Consider the following 20,998-nt stretch of genomic DNA (forward strand, 5'->3'; position numbering starts at 1 on the left):
TCAAAACATTGCTCAGTCAGAGGAACTTGGAGGCCTAGAAGAGGGATCCTGGGTGAACTGCCTTCAGAACTCTTCAGGGCATACCTTCTTTACAGGAGGAAGGGCATGATGTCCAGTCGCTATATGGTGTCACGATACAGTCCTTCCTACAAGGAAGCAGACAGGGTCGTACTGTTTCAGGTCGAAGGCTTTCAGGACACCTAGGAAGAGCAAAGGGAGGTTACTAGACCTCTGTACTAACCCAGAACCAGGTAATTTATATCTTTAGAATTTTTACTTCTAAAATTGCTAAATAGTCATACATCTGTAGTATTCATCCTCCAGGATTTTATTTTTTGACAAGAACTATGCAACTAAAATAATTCTTCTGAACTGAACCTCAGTAAAGCTTCTCAAGGCAGGAAGTGAAAATTTAATTATAGTAATTGTGCTATGTAAGAGAAAATATAATAATTATTCTTTATCCATTTATAACAATCTATTAATAAAACTGCATTTTCTAACATGCCTTATAAGAAATTTATGAAAGTTCAAATTACAAATATAAGTCACCAATTCTACACCTTTGTATAACTAAATAGGCTAATTGTCAATCATAAATTTCAAGGCTACTCTGTACTTTATTTTTACAAAATATGTTTAGCAAAAAAGTAAATTTATAATGGCATATTCTATACATAGTACATGCTCAAAAACCAATATTATACTTACAGCTATGAATGTCATAAAAATAAGTAATAAGATAAAGTATACAGCTAATTAAAAGAAACAATTTTTGTTCTGTTCCTGGTTTCGTTCACTGTATTCTTATTTTTTCTTCCATTTTCTTCCAAGTTTTAATCTACTGGATTTTATTTTAGGTATTTTAATAAATTATAATAAGAGTGAATGAATATAAATAAAAAGTCAATAAGTAATTTAAAGAAAAACAAAACACTGTGTTTTCGACATAAATTATAGTAAAATTAGCTTAATTATAATTTTTTAAAAATATCAAAATATAAAATATATTATTAGGAACATGAGAGAAAAATAATGACAAAACACTGAAATGCTTACACTTTATAAGGTTTCAGTTCCTAGAAGAATTTCAGGAAACTGATGAATGAGTTTTAAATATACTCTTTTGTTTATTGTGTACTTATTACATGATTTTTAAATTTCCCAATTCTTTTCTGCATCTTCACAATCTGATTCTACTATCATTAGCAATCAAATGTTATCAATACTAGAAGATGCATATAAGGACAACAAAACATAATAACATAATTCATGTAACTGAAAGTAATGTTCTGATTCCTAAGAATTTTCTTTTGAGGTGGCATCATATCATCTCTGACAAGTAAGTTAAGAGGCAGTGAAGAAATGAATCAACTAATATAACTATTGCTGGAATAACTTGGCAAATTAGTGAAAAATGGGATTTAAAAATACTCCCCATAGGAGAAGTCAAATTTCTTGTACGTCAAGATAAATTGTCTTTCAACAAGTAAGTTAATCAGGTTTTCAGAACTGAACTATGAGTGAATAAATCAACATTATTAATCTCCTTCCCGTAATTTCTATATAGCACTCTGCTGACACTTCATTTTTAATATGTTTTTATTTAAGTGTCCTATCTCATCCATAAGTATTACATTCTATTCAACTATACAGATACATTTTTTTTTTTGCTTACTCAGTAACAGCAGGCTTTATTTGAAAGTGGATTTTAAAAAATACATTGGATTCAGCATTTCAAAATGAAATATTCTCTCTGGTTTATGTTGAATATACGCTTGGACTTTCCTAACTGCTATGCCTAATCAAAGTCATGAACAGAAAAGAAATTTAGATAAGAATCATTAGAAGTTAATGTTTTATTATAACTGAGATTATAAATCACTAGAATTATGTTAACCTACATTCTTAACCAGGAAACATTATATGGCAAAACCTCACATATAATCATCCTGTTAATTCTTATTGAAACTATGGAATTATTAGTAAGTATTATTGGAAGCATTCCTTCTCAATGAGGTAATTTTAGAACTCTAACAATGGGACAGCATTACTCAATTACATCCTTTTCAAATTTTAGCTCTAAATAAACCAATGGAATTTACAATGCTATCTTTGACAACCTCAAAAATTCTATTTTAGTTTAGAAATTTCCTCAGCAAGATATTTGGTTAGCTGCGGAGAACAAAATGACCAACAACAAAGCTGTTAAATGAACAGACCGATATAAATTATACAGCCTAGATCACATCCAATGAAATGAATTCAGACTTCCTTTGGTGAGGCAATTGGTTCAGTCAACATGCTTCTTTTCTCCTTTGTATTGTTTGTATTTAGTGTTTGTGGTTTAAATCAAGGAATTGATTTTCCCCGAAATCTTATTCAAGGTCAAATTAAACAGATGCGATAGGAGTTGAAGTTTGTTACTCGGAGGATAGATAAGATCAATAACATTGATTTTGCCATTGCACAGTAATCTGTTTTATTAAGAGGAGTTTAAAACAAGGTTTCTATTTGCATTTTTGTTTCAAATGTCTAGTAGTGAAAAGCAGTCACTGAATTTAACCTAGCATATTTAGGCATAAGGGTAGTAATATTTTCTTTGGAATTCACAGTATTTGCTTTACTTTTTAGAACTTTTAGGGCAAAGGAAACTCATTTGATTTAACAAATCTATACTTGTATCCAGGTCATTGAATAAAGGCAGCAAGGGTAAAGCACATTTTTAATGGATTATTGTGGTGCTCTGACATGGGGCTTCAGGATATCCTTTCTATTGAATGGTTTAATGACATTAATCCACCAGGCTTTACCACACATAGGCTTGCGTGCATGTACATCCACTGCTGAGGAAAACACTCTGTAGTTTGCATAAAGGAGGAAAATATGACAGTAACATCTAAAAGGTAAATGAAACTGCAAAAGAGGACCAGAGTGAGCTTACCAGTAGAAGCTCAGAACAATAACCCTCCAATCTGAACCATGACAAGCTGGTCAGGTGATAACTCCCTGCAGCAAATATTTCTGCCTCTTTGCTTGTCCCAGCAAGTCCCACAATCCCTAAGCACTTGGGACTTCTGCTTCTGCTGTTACTGCTATTGACTTTTAATATACTGCACGTTAATATCCTTTGTTACACTCATCACAAATTTAGCATCATTTTTACTGAAATATTGGTTTGGGGCTACCTATGAAACATATGGAATAGTTTCTCAATTTATTCAAATCTTTTGGCATATATTTTCTAACTACATAATTGTTTGCTAGAGAACCCAGAGTTGACATATTGTATGTGCCTTGTGAGAAACAAACAAAAAAAAACATATCAGCATAACTGGGTGAATCATTTGTTGGAGAAAATTAACAAATCAGTTGCAAAAATACATGCAAAGAGGAAGAAAACTCTTATCATTGCTGATTTAGACAGCATCCATCTTTTAAAGTTTGTATCATCTTAGCCATGTGAAACATGAAAAGCAAATCCATCAGTTTTGCATGTTTCCTAATTTCTAACTAAATGATGGGGCAAAATATTGCTAAAGTCCAGAACTCTGGCCATTAGAAAAAAACAAGTCATCATGAAATTCTTATTTGTCCCCTGGAGTTTGTCATATATCAGTTACATTATTATCATTTCTCTGAAACACTAAGAAGTATTTTCAATTTTCCAAGAGAAAATAATTTCTAAGATTCATTGAGTGCTTACATTACTACTTTTTGTTTTCATTAAATTTCTGCAAATATTTTTTGAAAACTGAAGCCAGAATCTGACTTAAGCAGTATGTTTAAGACCACTCACGAAACCTAAGAACTCAACCAAGTTTTCAGAAATTTTTATACCACTGAAAATAAGCCATTTTTCTACCAGTGAAAAACTGATGGGTTTTACTTTTCATGTTTCACATGGCTAAGGTGATACGAACTTTGAAAGATGGATGCTGTCTAAATCACAAATGATAAGAGTTTTCTCCCTCTTTGCATATATTTTTATAACTGATTTATTAATTTTCTCCAAGAAATGGTTAGCCCAGTTTATGCTGATATGTTTTTATTTTTTTTTTATTTCTCACAAGGCACATACAATATGTCAACTCTCAGGTTCTCTAGCAAACTGTTTGCTCTGTTATCACACTACTTGTTAACTACAGTGAGACACTGGTGCTTTTTCTGCTTATTCTAACCCTCATCCTGTCCTAAGGCTCTCCCTTGGGAGTAAATGGTTTATTCATTTAACCATTAAAAGATGTAGTACATTTGGCCTCAGTATTTTTGATATAGTACCTTCCAAGGGAAATAAAAGGCAGATCATAGAAGGCTATTGCCCAATTCAACTAGATGGGCAGCCTCCACAGCCTACGGGTACACAGGAGGTCACTGATGACCTCCACAGCTAGGACTTTGGATACTGTCACTATTGATCAGCCAGGCCTAGAGTGAGCACTTCTTTCACTGCCTCACTAGCTCAATAAAAGCAGAAAGTGCTACTATAACACTGAAAGTAGGTACCACATGGAGAGATTTCTACAGAATTTATGGATCCCAGGTACAAGCTGTTATAACTTTATCAGTGGCTGCCTTCAAAACAGAGAAGTCTTACTCTTGAGGTCAGGTATGATGAGCATCAAACATTCCATTTCATGAAGCAAGTGAAGCCTGGGCCCATCCCTACATGGTTGATCACAGGAGTTAACTACTGTCGTTTTCAAGTCCTTACTTTTTGGGTCCCACTTGACCAACATTGACCCGTACACAGATGACTTTTCTTGTCTGCATGCCAACGGAGCAAGAGGCCTCCCCATTCCAAGTTGCAGTTGTGTTGAAGGATGAAACTGAAGTGTCCTCGATACACTGGCCCCAGGGTCCAGTTTGCCAGTGGTACACAGTACAGGGATGCTCGTTACAGCTGCGTACCTCTTGCAGAGCACTGCTGTTTGGGCACTGAACACCACCTACAAAAACAGACAGTATTAGCAGATTAGATATGGTGCCAACAGAAACCTTATCATCCTCTGTGCCTTGGAATTAACCATAAGAATGATACTGGCCACTTACTAGCACATGTGGCCACACACTGCTGGGAAGGCAAATCGCATGAATGGCATTGTCTGGCTTAAAACTTTGTGGTATATTTGATATTTGGTTTGGGGGACTCAGGAGGACCTCAAAGACAGGCCATTCTTCTCTAGAGAAGATGAAAAGGAGGAACAAATGAAGCCTATGTAATTCCTAACTAGAGGAAATGTGGACACTGAGAATTAATTTCTCACAAGGCACATACAATATGTCAACTCTCAGGTTCTCTAGCAAACTGTTTGCTGTGTTATCACACTACTTGATAACTACAGTGGTACACTGGTGCTTTTTCTGCTTATTCTAACCCTCATCCTATCCTAAGGCTCTCTCTTGGGAGTAAACGTAGAATAAATTCTATAGATGGGAAAACCCGGCATGTTCACAAATGATATCCATCAAATTGAAAGTCTTAATTATAGGTTTCAAAGTGGTGCCCATTTCAGTGAATTAGGATTTAGGCTGATTTAAAATCAATAGATGCTTTCTGACCCTCCATGGCATCACTGAAGAATACACTATACATGTATGAATGATAATACACCGTATTTCTTCAAATCTAAAATGTGTGAATGACTGTGAGATAGACCATCATTTTATGTGTCCCAGAGAGAGTAAAATGGCATCAAATTAAACTACAATACTTTTTTTTTTTTTTACTGAATGAAACATTTTATTTTATTTTATTTTTTTAATTTTTATTTTTACTTTATCTTACCTTACAATACTGTATTGGTTTTGCCATACATTGACATGAATCTACCACGGGTGTACATGCATTCCCAAACATGAACCCCCCTCCCACCTCCCTCTCCACAGCATCCCTCTGGGTCATCCCCGTGCACCAGCCCCAAGCATGCTGTATCCTGCATCGGACATAGACTGGTGATTCGATTCTTACGTGATACTACAATACTTTTTTATTAACTCTAATTTTTACTGTATGCTCACCCAAATAGCTTTGTATGACTTATTTAAATACTTTTTAAAAAATGTACCACTTTTACATAAATTAAAAGGGAAGAGAGATGTTATGGGGAGGGAGGTGGGAGGGGGGTTCATGTTTGGGAACGCATGTAAGAATTAAAGATTTTAAAATTAAAAAAAATAAAAGGAAAAAAATAAATAAAAGGGAAGGTATTCCTAAAACTTCTTTACATTCAGAATCCAAATCTCTCAAGTAGCTTATTAGTTGATACTCATCAAAGCTTGTGTTCTCCTGCATATATCATCTCTGTGGCATCACATGCATTGGTTATCCAGGATTTCTTAAAGAGTGTTCCCTGTTGTCTCCAGAGTTTTTTTTTTTTTTTTTTTTCCAGGATACTGGTACCTATTTCTAAGTTCTAATGTGGCTCCATTTTTAATTGTACCAGAAGATGTTTGTCAATGAAAGATTTAAGCTAGCAACCAAGGGAGGGTTTATTTTCCTTCCTCAAATGGCCCTTACCTGTTTTTATTTCTTTGTTTTTGGTAGAAATATTATGGGGTTGCTGAAACTCCAGTACTTTGGCCACCTCATGCGAAGAGTTGACTCATTGGAAAAGACTTGATGCTGGGAGGGATTGAGGGCAGGAGAAGAAGGGGATGACCGAGGATGAGATGGCTGGAGGGCATCACTGACTTGATGGACGTGAGTCTGAGTGACCTCCGGGAGTTGGTGATGGACAGGGAGGCCTGGCGTGCTGTGATTCATGGGGTCGCAGAGAGTCGGACACGACTGAGCGACTGAACTGAACTGAACTGATTGCTCTGAGGAATAACAATGAAATTCCCAAGTACTAGCAATGACAACTATAACTGTTGCTTGGCCACAGTGATTTTAAAATGAACCTAATATAAGATGCAGTAATTACAGAGATGATAAAGGGTTAAACACATGTGTCTTTTAATCAATAGAATGTGGTGTGGAGTTGTCAATACGGAACTCTTTTTTAACATGCTGGCCCCATTATAAGTACTTTATAGGTGGGATCTCACTTTATATCCACAGCTGCTGAACAAGTTAAAAATTATGAAGTGGATGAGTCCAGATAGCTTAAATGATGCAGTCACAGGAGCAGTTGGGAATTTATGGAGTCCGGTGTTTTTTTGTTTTTACCTAAATGCTATTTGTGATGCCAGCTCTGAACATAAAAAGCTTTATCCTGTTAAAAACAGAGTATTTGGAGGAATTTACTGTTTACTTTATTGACAATTTGATCTAGTCACACTTACGTAGTCTCTGGATTTCATTTTAAGAATAGAAAATAACTGGTTGTTCACATGGAAAGGTGGAACCTTGGGTGTTCATCATACATATCTGTGATAGTAAATGGAGGAATACTGAACATAATAAGAGGTGGGTTTTAGATATTAGGAAAGCAAGTTTTAACAGGTATAAAATGTTAAGAAGAGTGATTCAATAGCTAGTGACCCTAATATGGCAGGAGACCTGGGTTCGATCCCTGGGTTGGGAAGATCTCCTGGAGAAGAGAATGGCAACCCACTCCAGTATTCTTGCCTGGAGGATCCCGTGGACAGAGGAACCTGGCAGGTTACAGTCCATGGGGTCACAGAGTCAGACACAACTGAGCAACTAACATTAATATGGGGGATGGCTCCTAAAGTTTGAGATCTGGGTAAAAGTAATAAGCAAAATCACACCCTGAGCTGATCTTTAGGTATCATTTCATTTGTGACTAAGGACATCCCTCTATTCAGCATGTAAATCAGTAGGCAATTCATGTGATAATTTAACTGTAATTTATAGTCACTTATGCAATGTTGAACATGGGATCAACATCAGAATAACCTGTCTTAAACAGCATTTCATTACTGTCCCCTGCTTCATGAAGGTGAAAACATCTGTCACAGCTCATATCCTATCTCCCATCACACAGCTCAGCAACCTGGGAAGCAAGAAGGTTAGTATCTGAATAGGGACAGCTCCTAAACCTGCTTAACTGGATTGGAGAGAAGTAAATGAGCACTCTTATTACCGACTTCCCTGAGGCTCTAGATTTATCCAATGGTATTTCTCAGGAAAACACATGCTAACTGTAGAAAAATATGTTCATTGTTACATAACCATTTAAAACTATATCTGCTTATTTAATAGTGAAATTACCCCTCCTCAACTGAATAATGTTTTTACTTACCCCATTTTTACTTTGAATATATGTATGCTATGTAAGTTGTGATTTTAAAACTCTGAATTATTTTTGACATTGGAATTGACTGGTTGGTTTTGAAAAAAATAATAAGAAAAGAGCTTCTACAACATCAGCATAATGCATCCAGGAACTGCAAGATAACTGTTTAGTTTACAAACATAAAGACTATTTATTTTCTTGCCCCAATCTACATTAAAGCCACATCAGCATTTTCGGTGTGGTGTCAAGATATTTGCACAGATAAGTCCCTGTGTGGTCTTAATTATAATGACTATGTGGCAATTTGGAAAGCATGGCTTGGATAATCAGTCACTGCAGCACTGTCATGTTGTTTGGGGAATACTTTTATGGTTGAAAAATTGATAGTTATGATACTGAATTTATTTATTATTTATGGGAAGATTTAATTCCAGACATCTGGGAATATTCCCATTCCTGTAGTACTGAGATTATAAAATGTCACCTGTGATAAAATTAGTGATAAGTGTATTTTTTAAAATCGTCTTATACATAAAAATATATGCTTCATATTAATGTGACTATTTTGGCTTTCTATCATTTCACCAAAAGGAAAGATTTTATAATACTTTGATGAACTTCTGCTATATAAATAAACTTTCATGTGCATACAAAAATGCCAATTATAATATGCAAAACTTCTCTCAGAAACTAAATATGACTTTTCCTCCCTACCATCAAGCCCAAAAGACCTTGGTTAGGAGACATTTAACAGAGCTGTTGTTTTTGAGTATGGCATTGAAGTCCTTACAATTTAGATGACAGACTGGAGAGGAAACAAAAGAGAATCTTTTCAGGGACTTCCCCTGTGGTTCACTGGCTAAGACTCTGAGCTTCCAATGCAGGAGGCCAGTGTTCGATCCCTGGTCAGGGAACTAGTCCCACATGCTGCCACTAAAGATCCTGTATATCACAACTAAGACCCTGGCACAGCCAAAGAAATAAATAAAATAAATAAGTGGTTTTTTAAAAAAGACCTTTTCAAAACATTAATTGAATACCTATGAACTGACTGCAATATGCAATGGTTACCTATGCTTCAAGGGATAGTCTAGAGGGGTTAGAAATAGAAATAATTCTTGCTACTCTCAAGGATCTTACAATGCAGTGGAGAGAAGTACAGGAATGATAATATATGCAAAGACTTGAGTACAATTCTAGGTGAATGCAATAATATAATGATAAAGAATATGACAATTATGTTAAAAGAGGTATTTAGTATAACTGAGATTCAAAAGTTTAAAATTACATTAGTTTGGGGGATACTAAAAATGACTAAGGTTGTTGAGATGAGGCATTGAGATGACTTTTGAAGAAATAGGAGTTCGATAAGCAGAGTTCTGGGAAGAGAGACAAGGAAGAGAAAATTTAATTTAAGCAGAAGAGAAACTAAATAAAAGCTGAGGCACTCAGGCAGGTATGACCCTGGGAATTAGCAATATTGATGCAGTCAACTGGAGTGCAGAGTTCACACAGGGAAGTAACTGACGATAAGGCTAAAAAAATGGACTAGGCTCAGGGTAAGAAGAGGCTGTTACAGTGTACTGTGAATTACAATTTTAAGATACTTGTAGCTTTGCCTGCTATTGCAGCAATAATACCTTTGACAGCAGACTACTGGTGGGTGAAAAGCAATGGCATGATTTCAGGGAGTTTAACTGGAAGTGCGTTAGTTACAGAGAACCTCAAGAGACATTGGGGCAGCCACCACCCGCTCCATTTTTTTTCCCCTTGTAGTAAGGGACAAAAGATATCCCACAGTAGAGTCTGTATAAGTCCTGCAAGACTGTAGGAACAGACTGAAGTGGTGGTCATGTAGGAACAGACTGAAGCAGAACTGCTCTTTCAAAGTCAGTAGCAGGAAGATGGGGAAGTGGCAGTATTTACTTAGAAGTCAGAGTTATGTGTGTATGTACACTTAAAATAGATCCTGATCTCTTCAAATTCCTCTATAGGAAATAGAGGTACTTCCTGGTTTTCAGAATTAACATCATTCCACTGTAAAAATGATACAAGGTAAAACAGAAATATTTATCCCCTCAATGTTTTATACTGCAAAGTAAAACTTCTGAGGACTACTAATTATTTGAGGAAAAACTGGCATAATTTTATTTCAATTTGCATCTATTTTCTGCAAGTACAAAGAAGGTGTAAAGACACATTAACACTTGGCTTAAGTTATAATATCAGGTCACTCTGAACTCTGCAAAAATAATATTCTCTTATAGCTTGCTTTTTAAAGATAATTGACTATAATGAGAAGAGAAGTTGTTTTACTTATGGAAAACACTTTGAAAATCGTATTTTTCCTTTTAAACCAAGTTTGTTAAGAACCTGCAACATGAGCTAAAAAATAGAGAAGGTCATAAATATAACATCAATTTTTAATTAAAAAATTCAATATACTATTATTTATATAAAAAATATGTCAAACTTAAGTGTTAAAGGATTGAATTCTTTTAGAATTCCTGAAATAATTCTAAAGTAGCTCTTGGGACCCATCCTGTATTTTCACACTATACAAAGATTTTTACATCAAAGTGTCAAACAAATCTAAAAGCAAATTATTAATCTTATTTAACCAAAAGTCAAGGCTTTTGAAGTAAGACACATACACACAAGTTTATTTTCAAGTTGAAAAGAAATATTTTTGTATTAACTATCTTCCAGTATGCCATTTGTGATTTGGTTTCCAAATGACAATATTTCAGTAAGAGGCATTTTATGACATTTTGGTTTACTGCTGATACACAAAATAACAGGTTACATATTGTTACTCAAAGATTATATGAAAAGCAATTGTATTCAAATTATTTTTATTCTATTATTTTTTATGTTTAACTTGAACTAACCCCAAAACTATAGGGATATTTAAAATGTTACCAATAATTTTTTCCCCTCGATCATATGGAAGAAGTTATTGAAATGATGCTCCATTACCTGAAATACTTCAGTATGTATTTCCTGCAATCAAGGGCATTTTCCTATACATAAGCATATGCAATATTCAGGATTAGGCAATTAATACTGATGCATTATTTCCATCCAGTCCTCAGACCCATTTAAACTTGCCAATTATCTCAGAACATTTTTTATAATAAAAGGACCTGGTTCAGAATCAACTATTACATTTAGAGCTTATGTCCGGCTAGTTTCCTTCAATCTTTCTCAATCTTTCCTTAATTTTCATAACTTAGACACTTTTGAAGATCAGGGGCCAGTTATTTTGTAGACTCTCTTCCAGGTAGGGGCTGTCAGATGTTCCCTTATGATCAGATCCTACAAGATGCATCTTTGACAGGGACGGTACTGACATGACAGCATGTTCTCACCATACCACGCCAGGAACACATCCTTTGTATCTGCCCCATTACTGATGATGTAAACTTTGATTATTGGGTTAACATAGTGTCTGTCAAACTTCTTCATTAGAAGGGTACTTAAGACTGTAAATATAATGCTCTTCATCAGACTTCCAATTAATTTATTTATATCAAGTATGGATTCATGGTTTCCTTAGTTAATGTACAGAAATAGCTATTATCGTTAATTTGCATTCACAGTGCTCCTGTATGTGGCCAGTGGGAGACTCTTCAAGCCAGCTTCCCTGCCCTTTTTTAAATTTCACTTTGATTTTATACTGGAGTAGAGTTGGTTTACAATGTTGTGTTAGCTTCGGGCATAAAGCAAAGTGATTCAGTTACATATATGTGTGAGTATATCCATTTTTTTCAGATTCTTTTCACATATAGCTTATTATAGAATATTGAGTAGAGTTCTCTATGCTATACGGTAGGTCCTTATTAGTTCTCTATTTTTTATATACAATAGTGTGACCTTTTGAAATATTTTCCTCTTCTTTTCTTTCTGGCACAAGATCCTCCAGGCACATCTTGTACTTTTGCTATCCCAGCCCTAGAATCAGCTATTTCTCCAAGAAGCCCTGGCTCCTTTCATTGGAGAATGGTATTAGACACCAAGATCTCAGTGCTGAATGCACTGACTGCTCATAGGGTCCCACTGCTCCCATGTCATTTCAGGGAACAGAGCTAACACATGTATACATCTATAATATGAATATATATCTTACTTATACTTGAATTTTATGTATTTTTATGTCTAGGACTTCCCTGATAGCTCTATTGATAAAGAATTCGGCTGCAATGTAGGAGACCCTGGTTCAATTTCTGGGTTGGGAAGATCCCCTGGAGAAGGCTACTCACTCCAGAATTCTTGGGTTTCCTTGGTGGCTCAGATGGTAAAGAATCTGCCTGCAAGGCAGGAGACCTGGGTTTGATCCCTGAGTTGGGAAGATCTTCTGGAGAAGGGAAAGGCTACCCACTCTAGTATTGTGGCCTAGAGAATTCCATGGGCTATACAGTCCATGGGGTTGCAAAGAGTTGGACACAACTGAGTGACTACACTTTCACTTTCATGTATAGATTTACAAATTGAACACCATGAATTCACACTGATAACTTCAAATTCCAATATAATACAACAAGGTTTACTCTAGTTTGCTTTCTTAACATATTCAAAACTCCCTTCTTTAGCAATAAGAAACCCAACTATTATGTTTAATACATGCACCTATTTGGTCAACCAACTGCCCTCACCAATCTCCCACTGCCATCTTCACTGCTCCCCCATGGGCCACCTTCATCACTCTGCTCATACTCTGACACCCTGCATTCAACCACTCCACTTTATTGAAACCCTCCTCAACCGTGCGTGGCTCCGACACCTCCCCCTGGCTTGGTTTCCTCAACGCTGAGATTCCCTCTTCATCCTGCTTGTGCTTTTACTCTCTTGTGCAATCCATGTGCCCCTCCCTTTAGACTTCTCAGTGTCTCTGACATTTCAGGTCAGGCCACCCTTTTCTCACTGGGGATGCCCATCTCACTCAGGCTGGGCTCTGACAACCCACCCTGGATCACTACAGACCACCCCCTCCTGCCCACCTGCTGCACAGATGCTCAACTGTTTGGCTCCACTTAATAACTTTGCAGATAAAGCTGTTCATGAAGGGAGCTAAAGAGCCTAGAAAGGACAGGAAGGAAAGGGAAAAGAAAGTATAGCATGAGGTAAAGGGAAGTGCTATTCTATTATTTTACCATTCTTTTAATAGGAATAAGAAAAGAATGAGTCAGAACATTTTAACAATGGAGAGTGTGTCTAGTTCATTGGGGTCATATGGAATACTCCTGTATCTCACACACTTATATATACACACATGGATATAAATGCACACAGAAATAGAGGTAAATACACAGACACATATACAAAAGAAGACTGATAAACCAGGGGTAAGATCAATAGCCAGCACTCCTTTCTTTCCAGCACACAGTAGGAATGTATTTCCCCTGCCCCTGCTGAAATTAGGTTCAAATTCAAGTCATGAGTATATGACCTGCTTTGATAATGAAATGTCAGTTGGAATGATATAAATCACTCTGGATGAAAGAATTTAGTTGCTGACTCTCTTAAAACAGATAGAGTCCCCAGCTATCTTCTTCTCGCATGAAGATTCTGAGGTAGGCTTTCATACAGAGGCACAATGCTGAGACATTTCATGGGGGACAAACTGTCATGGAGAGTTACCTATCACTGTAGCAAAATTCCCAAGAGGGAAAAAAATTGTTCTATTAAGTTACTGAATTTATGGGCTTACTGCAGTACAACTTTGACTTCATCAATACAGAGGTTATATAATCTCCAGTATAATGTATAATGGTGACATTTTTACTGAGATAAAAGTACAAATGAATAGGTTATAGCATTTATTTTGTAAATCCAGATAAACGCTTTGCACATGAACTTGTCTTGTAAGTTATTTCACCAGAAAATCATTTAATTTCATGTCTAAACAACCAATACATAATTTTATTAATGTAATCTTTACCCTTAAGGTTATCATAGTAATATTCTGATCCACAGATAATTAAGAAGATCAGGCTTCCCAGATAGCGCTAGTGGTAAAGAACCCATCTGTTAATGATGGAGACGTTCGATTCTTGGGTTGGGAAGATCTCCTGGGGGCGGGTATGGCAACCCACTCCAGTATTCTTGCCTTGGCGGGCTACGGTCCACAGTGTTGCAGAGTCAGAAACAACTGAAGCGACTTAGATACATGCACACATGACACGTACAAGTATTAATTCTCGGGGAATAATAGAAAATATAGATTTTGTGCAGAATTATAAAAAGGTTATCTAATTGGCAGGGAAATGTATCTTAAACTTCTTGCAAATTAGTTTCTAAATCATGTAAAAAAAAGCTTCAGAATTAGAAAAGACTTATTTTGAAGGAAAGAAAATGTGTTTCAGTGTCAAGCAAATAACAGTTATTAATTCTTCATCAAATATTTCACATAATGATACTAGTTTCTGTAGCTGTTATTAACAGAGACAGATAACAGCAGATTCTCCATTGACTGAATCTCCTCTACAGTTTCCACTTAAAATAATGTTTTGAGTTCACGGGCTTCCCTTGTAGCTCAGCTGGTAAAGAATCCGCCTGCAATGTGGGATACCTGGGTTGGATCCCTGGGTTGGGGATATCCCCTGGAGAAGAGAAAGGCTACCTCTCCAGTATTCTGGTCTGGGGAATTTCATGGACTGTATAGTCCACGGGGTCTCAAGGAGTCGGACACAACTGAGTGACACTCACCTGACCTTTATGATTAATTATTTATACATTTATAATTCTCCAGCGTGTGTTTCTTATGATGCAGCTGTTAGCCTTCTTTAAAAATTATCCAAGTTCCATCCTTTCAAACTAAGCAGATGATACATACCAAAGAGCAATCATAAATTCCTGCCTTTAAAGCATTTCATGACCTTTCAGTGTGAAGCATCATGTCTACGGAAATAATGATCTGGTGAGTTCTGCAAGCATGGCAAAATCTCAGCCATGTGACTCATAGGGCGAAAAGTCACTCATTACTAGTCACACAGCAAGTGTCTGCAGAGTATAATGGATTTATAGGAAGCAGGGTGACCACAGATCTAATTTTAATGAAGCCCAAGACATAATTTGAGCTGATAGAGTGTGAAGTCTGAATATAATCTATACAAGGTTAGAGTTACTGTCTGACAACATAAGGAATATAATTTTTTCTTGGAAAGGTTCTCTGTTTTCTATTAGGTTCCACAAATACATTCTTATTTTGGCAGCAAAAAATTACGTTTATATTGAGGTGACAAGAAAAAAGTGTTTGGACACTTCAAAAATTCTAAATTTTCTCACAGGTTGACTATTTTAAATATGTTACATTTTCTCCTATGCCTTAAGGCCAACATATTTTTGGCCTTATATTTTTGCACAGAATAACCTACAAAGAAAGCAAATTTGATTAAAAAAGTACATGAGCAGATTTCTATCATTAAAATGTTTCATAAACAGGAAAATGAAATAGGCAATGTGAAAACTCTTCCAAAATTGATTAACTAGGGGTATACATAAAGAAACATGTGCTTACTACAAATAGAAATCGTTAACTAGTGTTAAATGTGAATGAAAATAGTCATTCAGCCTATATTAAATAGCATATGCCTATATTCTTGAGACAGAACATGTGACACGTGACAGATCTTGACTTATTTCTGTGTTTTCCTTACTCCTGTGTTATTTTCCAGAATGACAAGATTAAGTATGACATTATCTCACCCAGTCACACAGAGGCCAAATTAGCATTCAGATACAAACTTGAGAGACCATTACCAAGAGCCTTGTATTTCTTGACGATGGAGCTTGCATGGTATGAATATATGAAAAACTTGTGCTTTATTCACCCAATAGCATGAAGTGATTTAGGAGCAACATATTTTAAAAGTGAACACAATCTACATATGAGACTCAGAGCCTATGTTCAAAAACCTGAATGGTAGAAAATCCATGTCATTTGCAGTCAAGCAACAGTCATGGTGGTGATTATTTTAAATAAAGTTTAGTAGTTATGAGAAGGTAGAATAGGATTTCACTGGGAAAAACTGACTACTAAAATGAGAAAACAATGAAACCTGTCATTTTGAATTTAAGGAGTCATTTTCAGATTTCTCCACAAGTTTAACACTTTGAAGTAGAAAGAACCTGAGTTATTAGGAGGGAGGGAAGGAAAAGTGAATTCATTTTTCAAAGTCTTTTCTCTTTTTCTAAAGATCGATGTTCAAGGCTAATATTAAGGAACAGGAGCAAGCTGCCTAATATGTCAACAGATATTACAGCTCCTTGGTTTCCTGGGTTTCAGGAAGCTGATTTTTGTGGAGCTATCACTGTATCCAGGCTGTACACACAATGAAAGGCATACCAGCTTCTGGAAGAGATCTGAGTCCCTTCTGAAGCTGGTAACCTTACCTTCCTCTCCTGCATAGGCCAGGATGGACCGCGCTCGTATCTGTTTTCCTTCTGTGGTTTTTCCTGAGCAGGTGTGAGAGCAGGAGGACCACGTTGACCACATGCTGAGCACACAGTCCTTGGGACAGGGCACGTCGCAGGCAACGGGGATGGGGAAGATGGCGTCTCTGCACAGCTGTCTGTCAACTTCTTCTCCTGGGAAAGACATCATCACCAACAGTCCATCATTTTAAAATAATGTAAAATGAGCTACTGAAACCAGACGGGCACCAGAATAAATTAGCTTACTTTCCTTTTGTTCTCTGTTAAAAGCCAACAACAACAAAAAAGAGTCACTGTCTACTACAGCCAGATGTTAAAGAAATACCAGGAATGAATAAACAGATCCCCAAATGAAGCTTTTTTATTATCAATGCTTAGGTATGTAGACAAAACGCATTGCTTCAAGTATTTTATGCTGTCATACCTGCCCAGGAAATGATATTTATAGATATTAATCTCTGAAATAAAGAACATCAGTGAACTATGTTTACCCCGTTTATTTAATTGTTGGAGATGAGCCATCATTCACAAAGGATTCTATCCATAGCATGTACCATTTGTTTTCATGAAACCAACTCATAGTCGCTATTTGTAAACTTCTGTGTCTCCCAGGGAATTTATTTTTGTACAACTGGCAACCTTTTTCTTTCATTTAAAAATGACTTTGTTAGCTGGAAATAAACAGGAAGCATAAATAGGACAGTATTATAAAACCACTGGCTATAGCGATCCCATTTTGAAAGGGGAGAAAAAAACAAGGTACACAAATAGCAGAAGCAAGATGTCACTCCAGTGCTTAAAGCTCTTCAGTAGTTTCCTTCTGCTCTTAAGATAAGGCTAGATTTCTCAAAAGTTTATGAGACTTCAAACCCCATGGCTCTTGCTTCCGTTTCTGGCTTCATCTCACTTCAGTCTTCCTGTTACCCCAAAGCCCTAGAGTCTGGCACTTATTTGGTGTTTTTTGAGTGAATGAAGTGAGATATACAAAAGGCCAATGAGAAAGAAAATTTTGTTGCTGTTAATAAATGCCAAAGAAACCTAGAATAATTACAAATAAGTGATCAAAATACAGTATGAAAAAAGTCTGAACTCTGTTGGATAGCTGGTAAGCGTAGGAGCTAATGAGGTCATTCAAACAGAGTAACACAAAATACAAACAAGCAAAATTAATTTGCCATTTTTCCATAGGCTATATCCATAATTCTGGATGAGTATATCAGAAATGTGTGCTTTAAGGCATTATGCATTCAGATGAGAAAAGGTGATAATCTTGCGTTTGTTCATTGTTATAAGCAAACAACTCAGCTTTGTCACTGATGGAGGGTTAGAAGGATCATTTTAATGGACAGTCGTTTATTCATATATTTTAAAAACAAGACAAAAAAATCAGAAGTCAATTGGAAATGCTCTAACATATTAAATAGCTACTAGTTTGTAGGGCTTTAAATCATCAGGCAAAATCAAAAGTCAATTATAATGCACTTACATGTTAACAATCACTAGTTTGCAAGGATTTAAAGTATTAGACTTGCTCACTAGTAAGACTCACTAAAATGAAGCTGAGTCATCATTACATCATTCATTCTCCTTTAGTTACTCTGACCAGCGAGATCTCTTTTGAGTTTGCCTTATATCCCATAAATGACACGACAGATTATAGGGTAGAGTACAAAAATCATTATAATACAAGGCATGTAGTATTTTATCATTTAAATAACAATGATGACTCTGGTGTTTACTAGATTTTTTTTGTTAGTGCAAAGAGTGACTTGCATATGTTTTATTTCCTTTGTTGTTATCTTTTATTGTTTCATCTACTTTCACCCCCTTTTGTTTCCAATAGTCTGTAAAATGTAAGGCAAGTTTGGGGCTACAGTTTTGTTTTCTATAATAGTTACCTAATCATTTTTACTCAGAAAAATTTAATTCATTCTGTAGCATTTGAGGAAAGACTGCTACCTGTGTGTTATTACATTAATTTGGATGACATAAGTAATATATTTCTGTTGCACATAGCATAAATCTGAGTTCCCTCATGGCTCAAGCAGTAAAGAATTTGCCTACAATGCAGGAGACCCAGGTTTGATCTCTGGGTCGGGAAGATCCCATGGAGAAGGAAATGGCAACCCATTCCAGTACTCTTGCCTGGGAAATCCCATGGACAGAGGAGCCTGGTGGGCTACAGACTATGAGGTCACAAAGAAGGACACGACTGAGTAACCGACACTTTGACTTCACTTTCTCTCATAGTTTAAGCCTAAGAGATATACAATTTTAACCTTTTTTGCTTTCTGAATTTTTTTTTCAACTTGTGTCCCACATCTGATGTCAGCTCTTTTTCACTCATCATTTTTGGTTTAGTTACGTGTTAATATATTTTCCTGTAGTTGCATTCCTTCTAGAGTCTCCTTAACCCGCTGTGGAGCTCTGAAGATCCACTTTGGATCTGACCTCCAAGATTTCAGCGTTTAGTTTACTCCTCCCCTGCCCCCTGAGCTCTGTCACATGTGACCTTGCCTGTTTGTCCCCTAACGGCTCCTGATTGCCCATCTTGGTCTTGCATCCAAATACCAGTACTAAAAAGCCACAGTGGCTTTTTCCCCTTTCCTCCTACAGACCAATTTCACTGTTGCCTCGTTGCTCTTCACTTTTTAGGAATCTTTCAGATCCTCACACAGTAGACTGCTTCTCACCATGCAGGTTTCAGTTCAGTTGTCTCCCTGCGAGGGGAGCTTTGAAAGTGAAAGTCGCTTAGTTGTGTCCAACTCTTCGTGTTACCATGGAATACAGTCCATGGAATTCTCCAGGCCAGAATACTGAAGTGGGTACCCTTTCCCTTCTCCAGGGGATCTTTCCAACCCAGGAATTGAAATGGGGTCTTCTGCACTGCAGGAGGATTCTTTACCAACTGAGCTATCAGAGACTGACCAGATACAATTTCATAGTAGCTTCATTTTATTTTCATTTTAGTGAGTCTTACTCACTAGTGAGCAAGTCTAATAATTTAAAGCCTCATTTTCTAGTTTCACTAGAAACTATTGTAATGAATTGTTTACATGTCTAGTATCTGATCCTGCTACTAGAGTATGAGTTTGATAAGGGCATGATTCTTATCTGCCTTGCTCATTATTTTATACTTAGAACCCGAAGAGCACCAGTCACCTAGTAGACATGAAATAATCTTCTGCTATGTAAACAGATAAATTAATTAACCTGAAGTTACTGTTCTAGGGAACAGAAGGCTGAACTAGACGCATATGGGTTTAAGCACAGTATTTCTTCAATGGCCATGTATTCCACTGCTTGAGGACTGTGCTAAGGTGTATGCAGAGGATGGCCAGTGGCACAATCCGGAGTTTGCCAGAAATGCAGTCTCTCAGTTACCACTCATAAATTGTGACTTTCATTTTCAAATGATTCCAGGGTGATCTGTATGCAGGTAAAACTAGAAAAGGATTGCTTTAAGATTTTTCAGCCCCTATTCTCTTCTGGTTTGATTAGAACCAAACTGCCTTGTGAAAGAGAAGCATATAAAACAAATTCATCCAGATTTCATACCTAACATCATTCATTTCTCTGTCAGACACCCTTTTAAGCCTCTATATCTGGGTGAAAACAGTCATTCAATGAATAGTTACTGACTGCCCATCCTTGGTCAGGCACTGTGCCACGAATATTATACACATCATCCCAGCTAATTGTGACAACAATCTTTTTTTTTTTTTAGGTATAATTGACATATAATGCTACATTAATTTTAGGTATATACAGTCACCACAATAAGTCCAATTAACATTTCCATATGATTACATATATATAAACATTATTTTAAGGAGATAAAAACTGTTTGCATGACACTATCAGAGAAAATATAGCAGTGAATCAAACATAAAGATATAAAATATCAGGTTAATTTATAATCTTTCCATAGAAATGGAAATTCCATTTTTCCATATCAACCCCCCTATTATTAGGACCCTTTCAACCACCATATGTCTCCATTATAGAACCATCTGAGACTCTGATTATCTGAATGTGCATCCCCATAACTCCAGGCAGGCACATCTGATTATCATTACGGCGACTAGCATTGTTCTACGACTCATTCAGGCACAGAACACAACCTGTTTCTTTTTTGTTTTGTTGTGTTTTTCCTTTAATCTTCCTGAAGTTGAAGTGAAGTGCTACTTGCTCAGTTGTGTCCTGACTCTTTGCAGTCCTGTGGACTGGAGCCTACCAGGCTCCTCTGTCCACAGGATTCTCCAGGCAAGAATACTGGAGTGGGTTGCCATTTCCCTCTCCAGGGGCTCTTCCCAACCCAGGGATCAAACCTGGGTCTCCGGCATTGCAGGCAGATT

General features: G+C 36.5%; 1 protein-coding gene across 1 annotated transcript in view; it reads right to left on the bottom strand.

Moving 5' to 3' along the window:
- The window catches only part of THSD7A (thrombospondin type 1 domain containing 7A), a 478,593-nt gene that overhangs the window by 86,040 nt on the left and 371,555 nt on the right, over window positions 1-20,998 (bottom strand). The window contains exons 7-9 of the mRNA XM_069586624.1: window positions 16,599-16,793; window positions 4,715-4,949; window positions 85-200 (exon numbers count right to left, since the gene is read on the bottom strand). Of these exons, the coding sequence (XP_069442725.1) occupies window positions 85-200; window positions 4,715-4,949; window positions 16,599-16,793 (546 nt within the window). The remainder of the gene's footprint in view (window positions 1-84; window positions 201-4,714; window positions 4,950-16,598; window positions 16,794-20,998) is intronic.

The sequence above is a fragment of the Ovis canadensis genome, chromosome 4 (genome assembly GCF_042477335.2).
Source record: "Ovis canadensis isolate MfBH-ARS-UI-01 breed Bighorn chromosome 4, ARS-UI_OviCan_v2, whole genome shotgun sequence".
Lineage (NCBI taxonomy): Eukaryota > Metazoa > Chordata > Mammalia > Artiodactyla > Bovidae > Ovis > Ovis canadensis.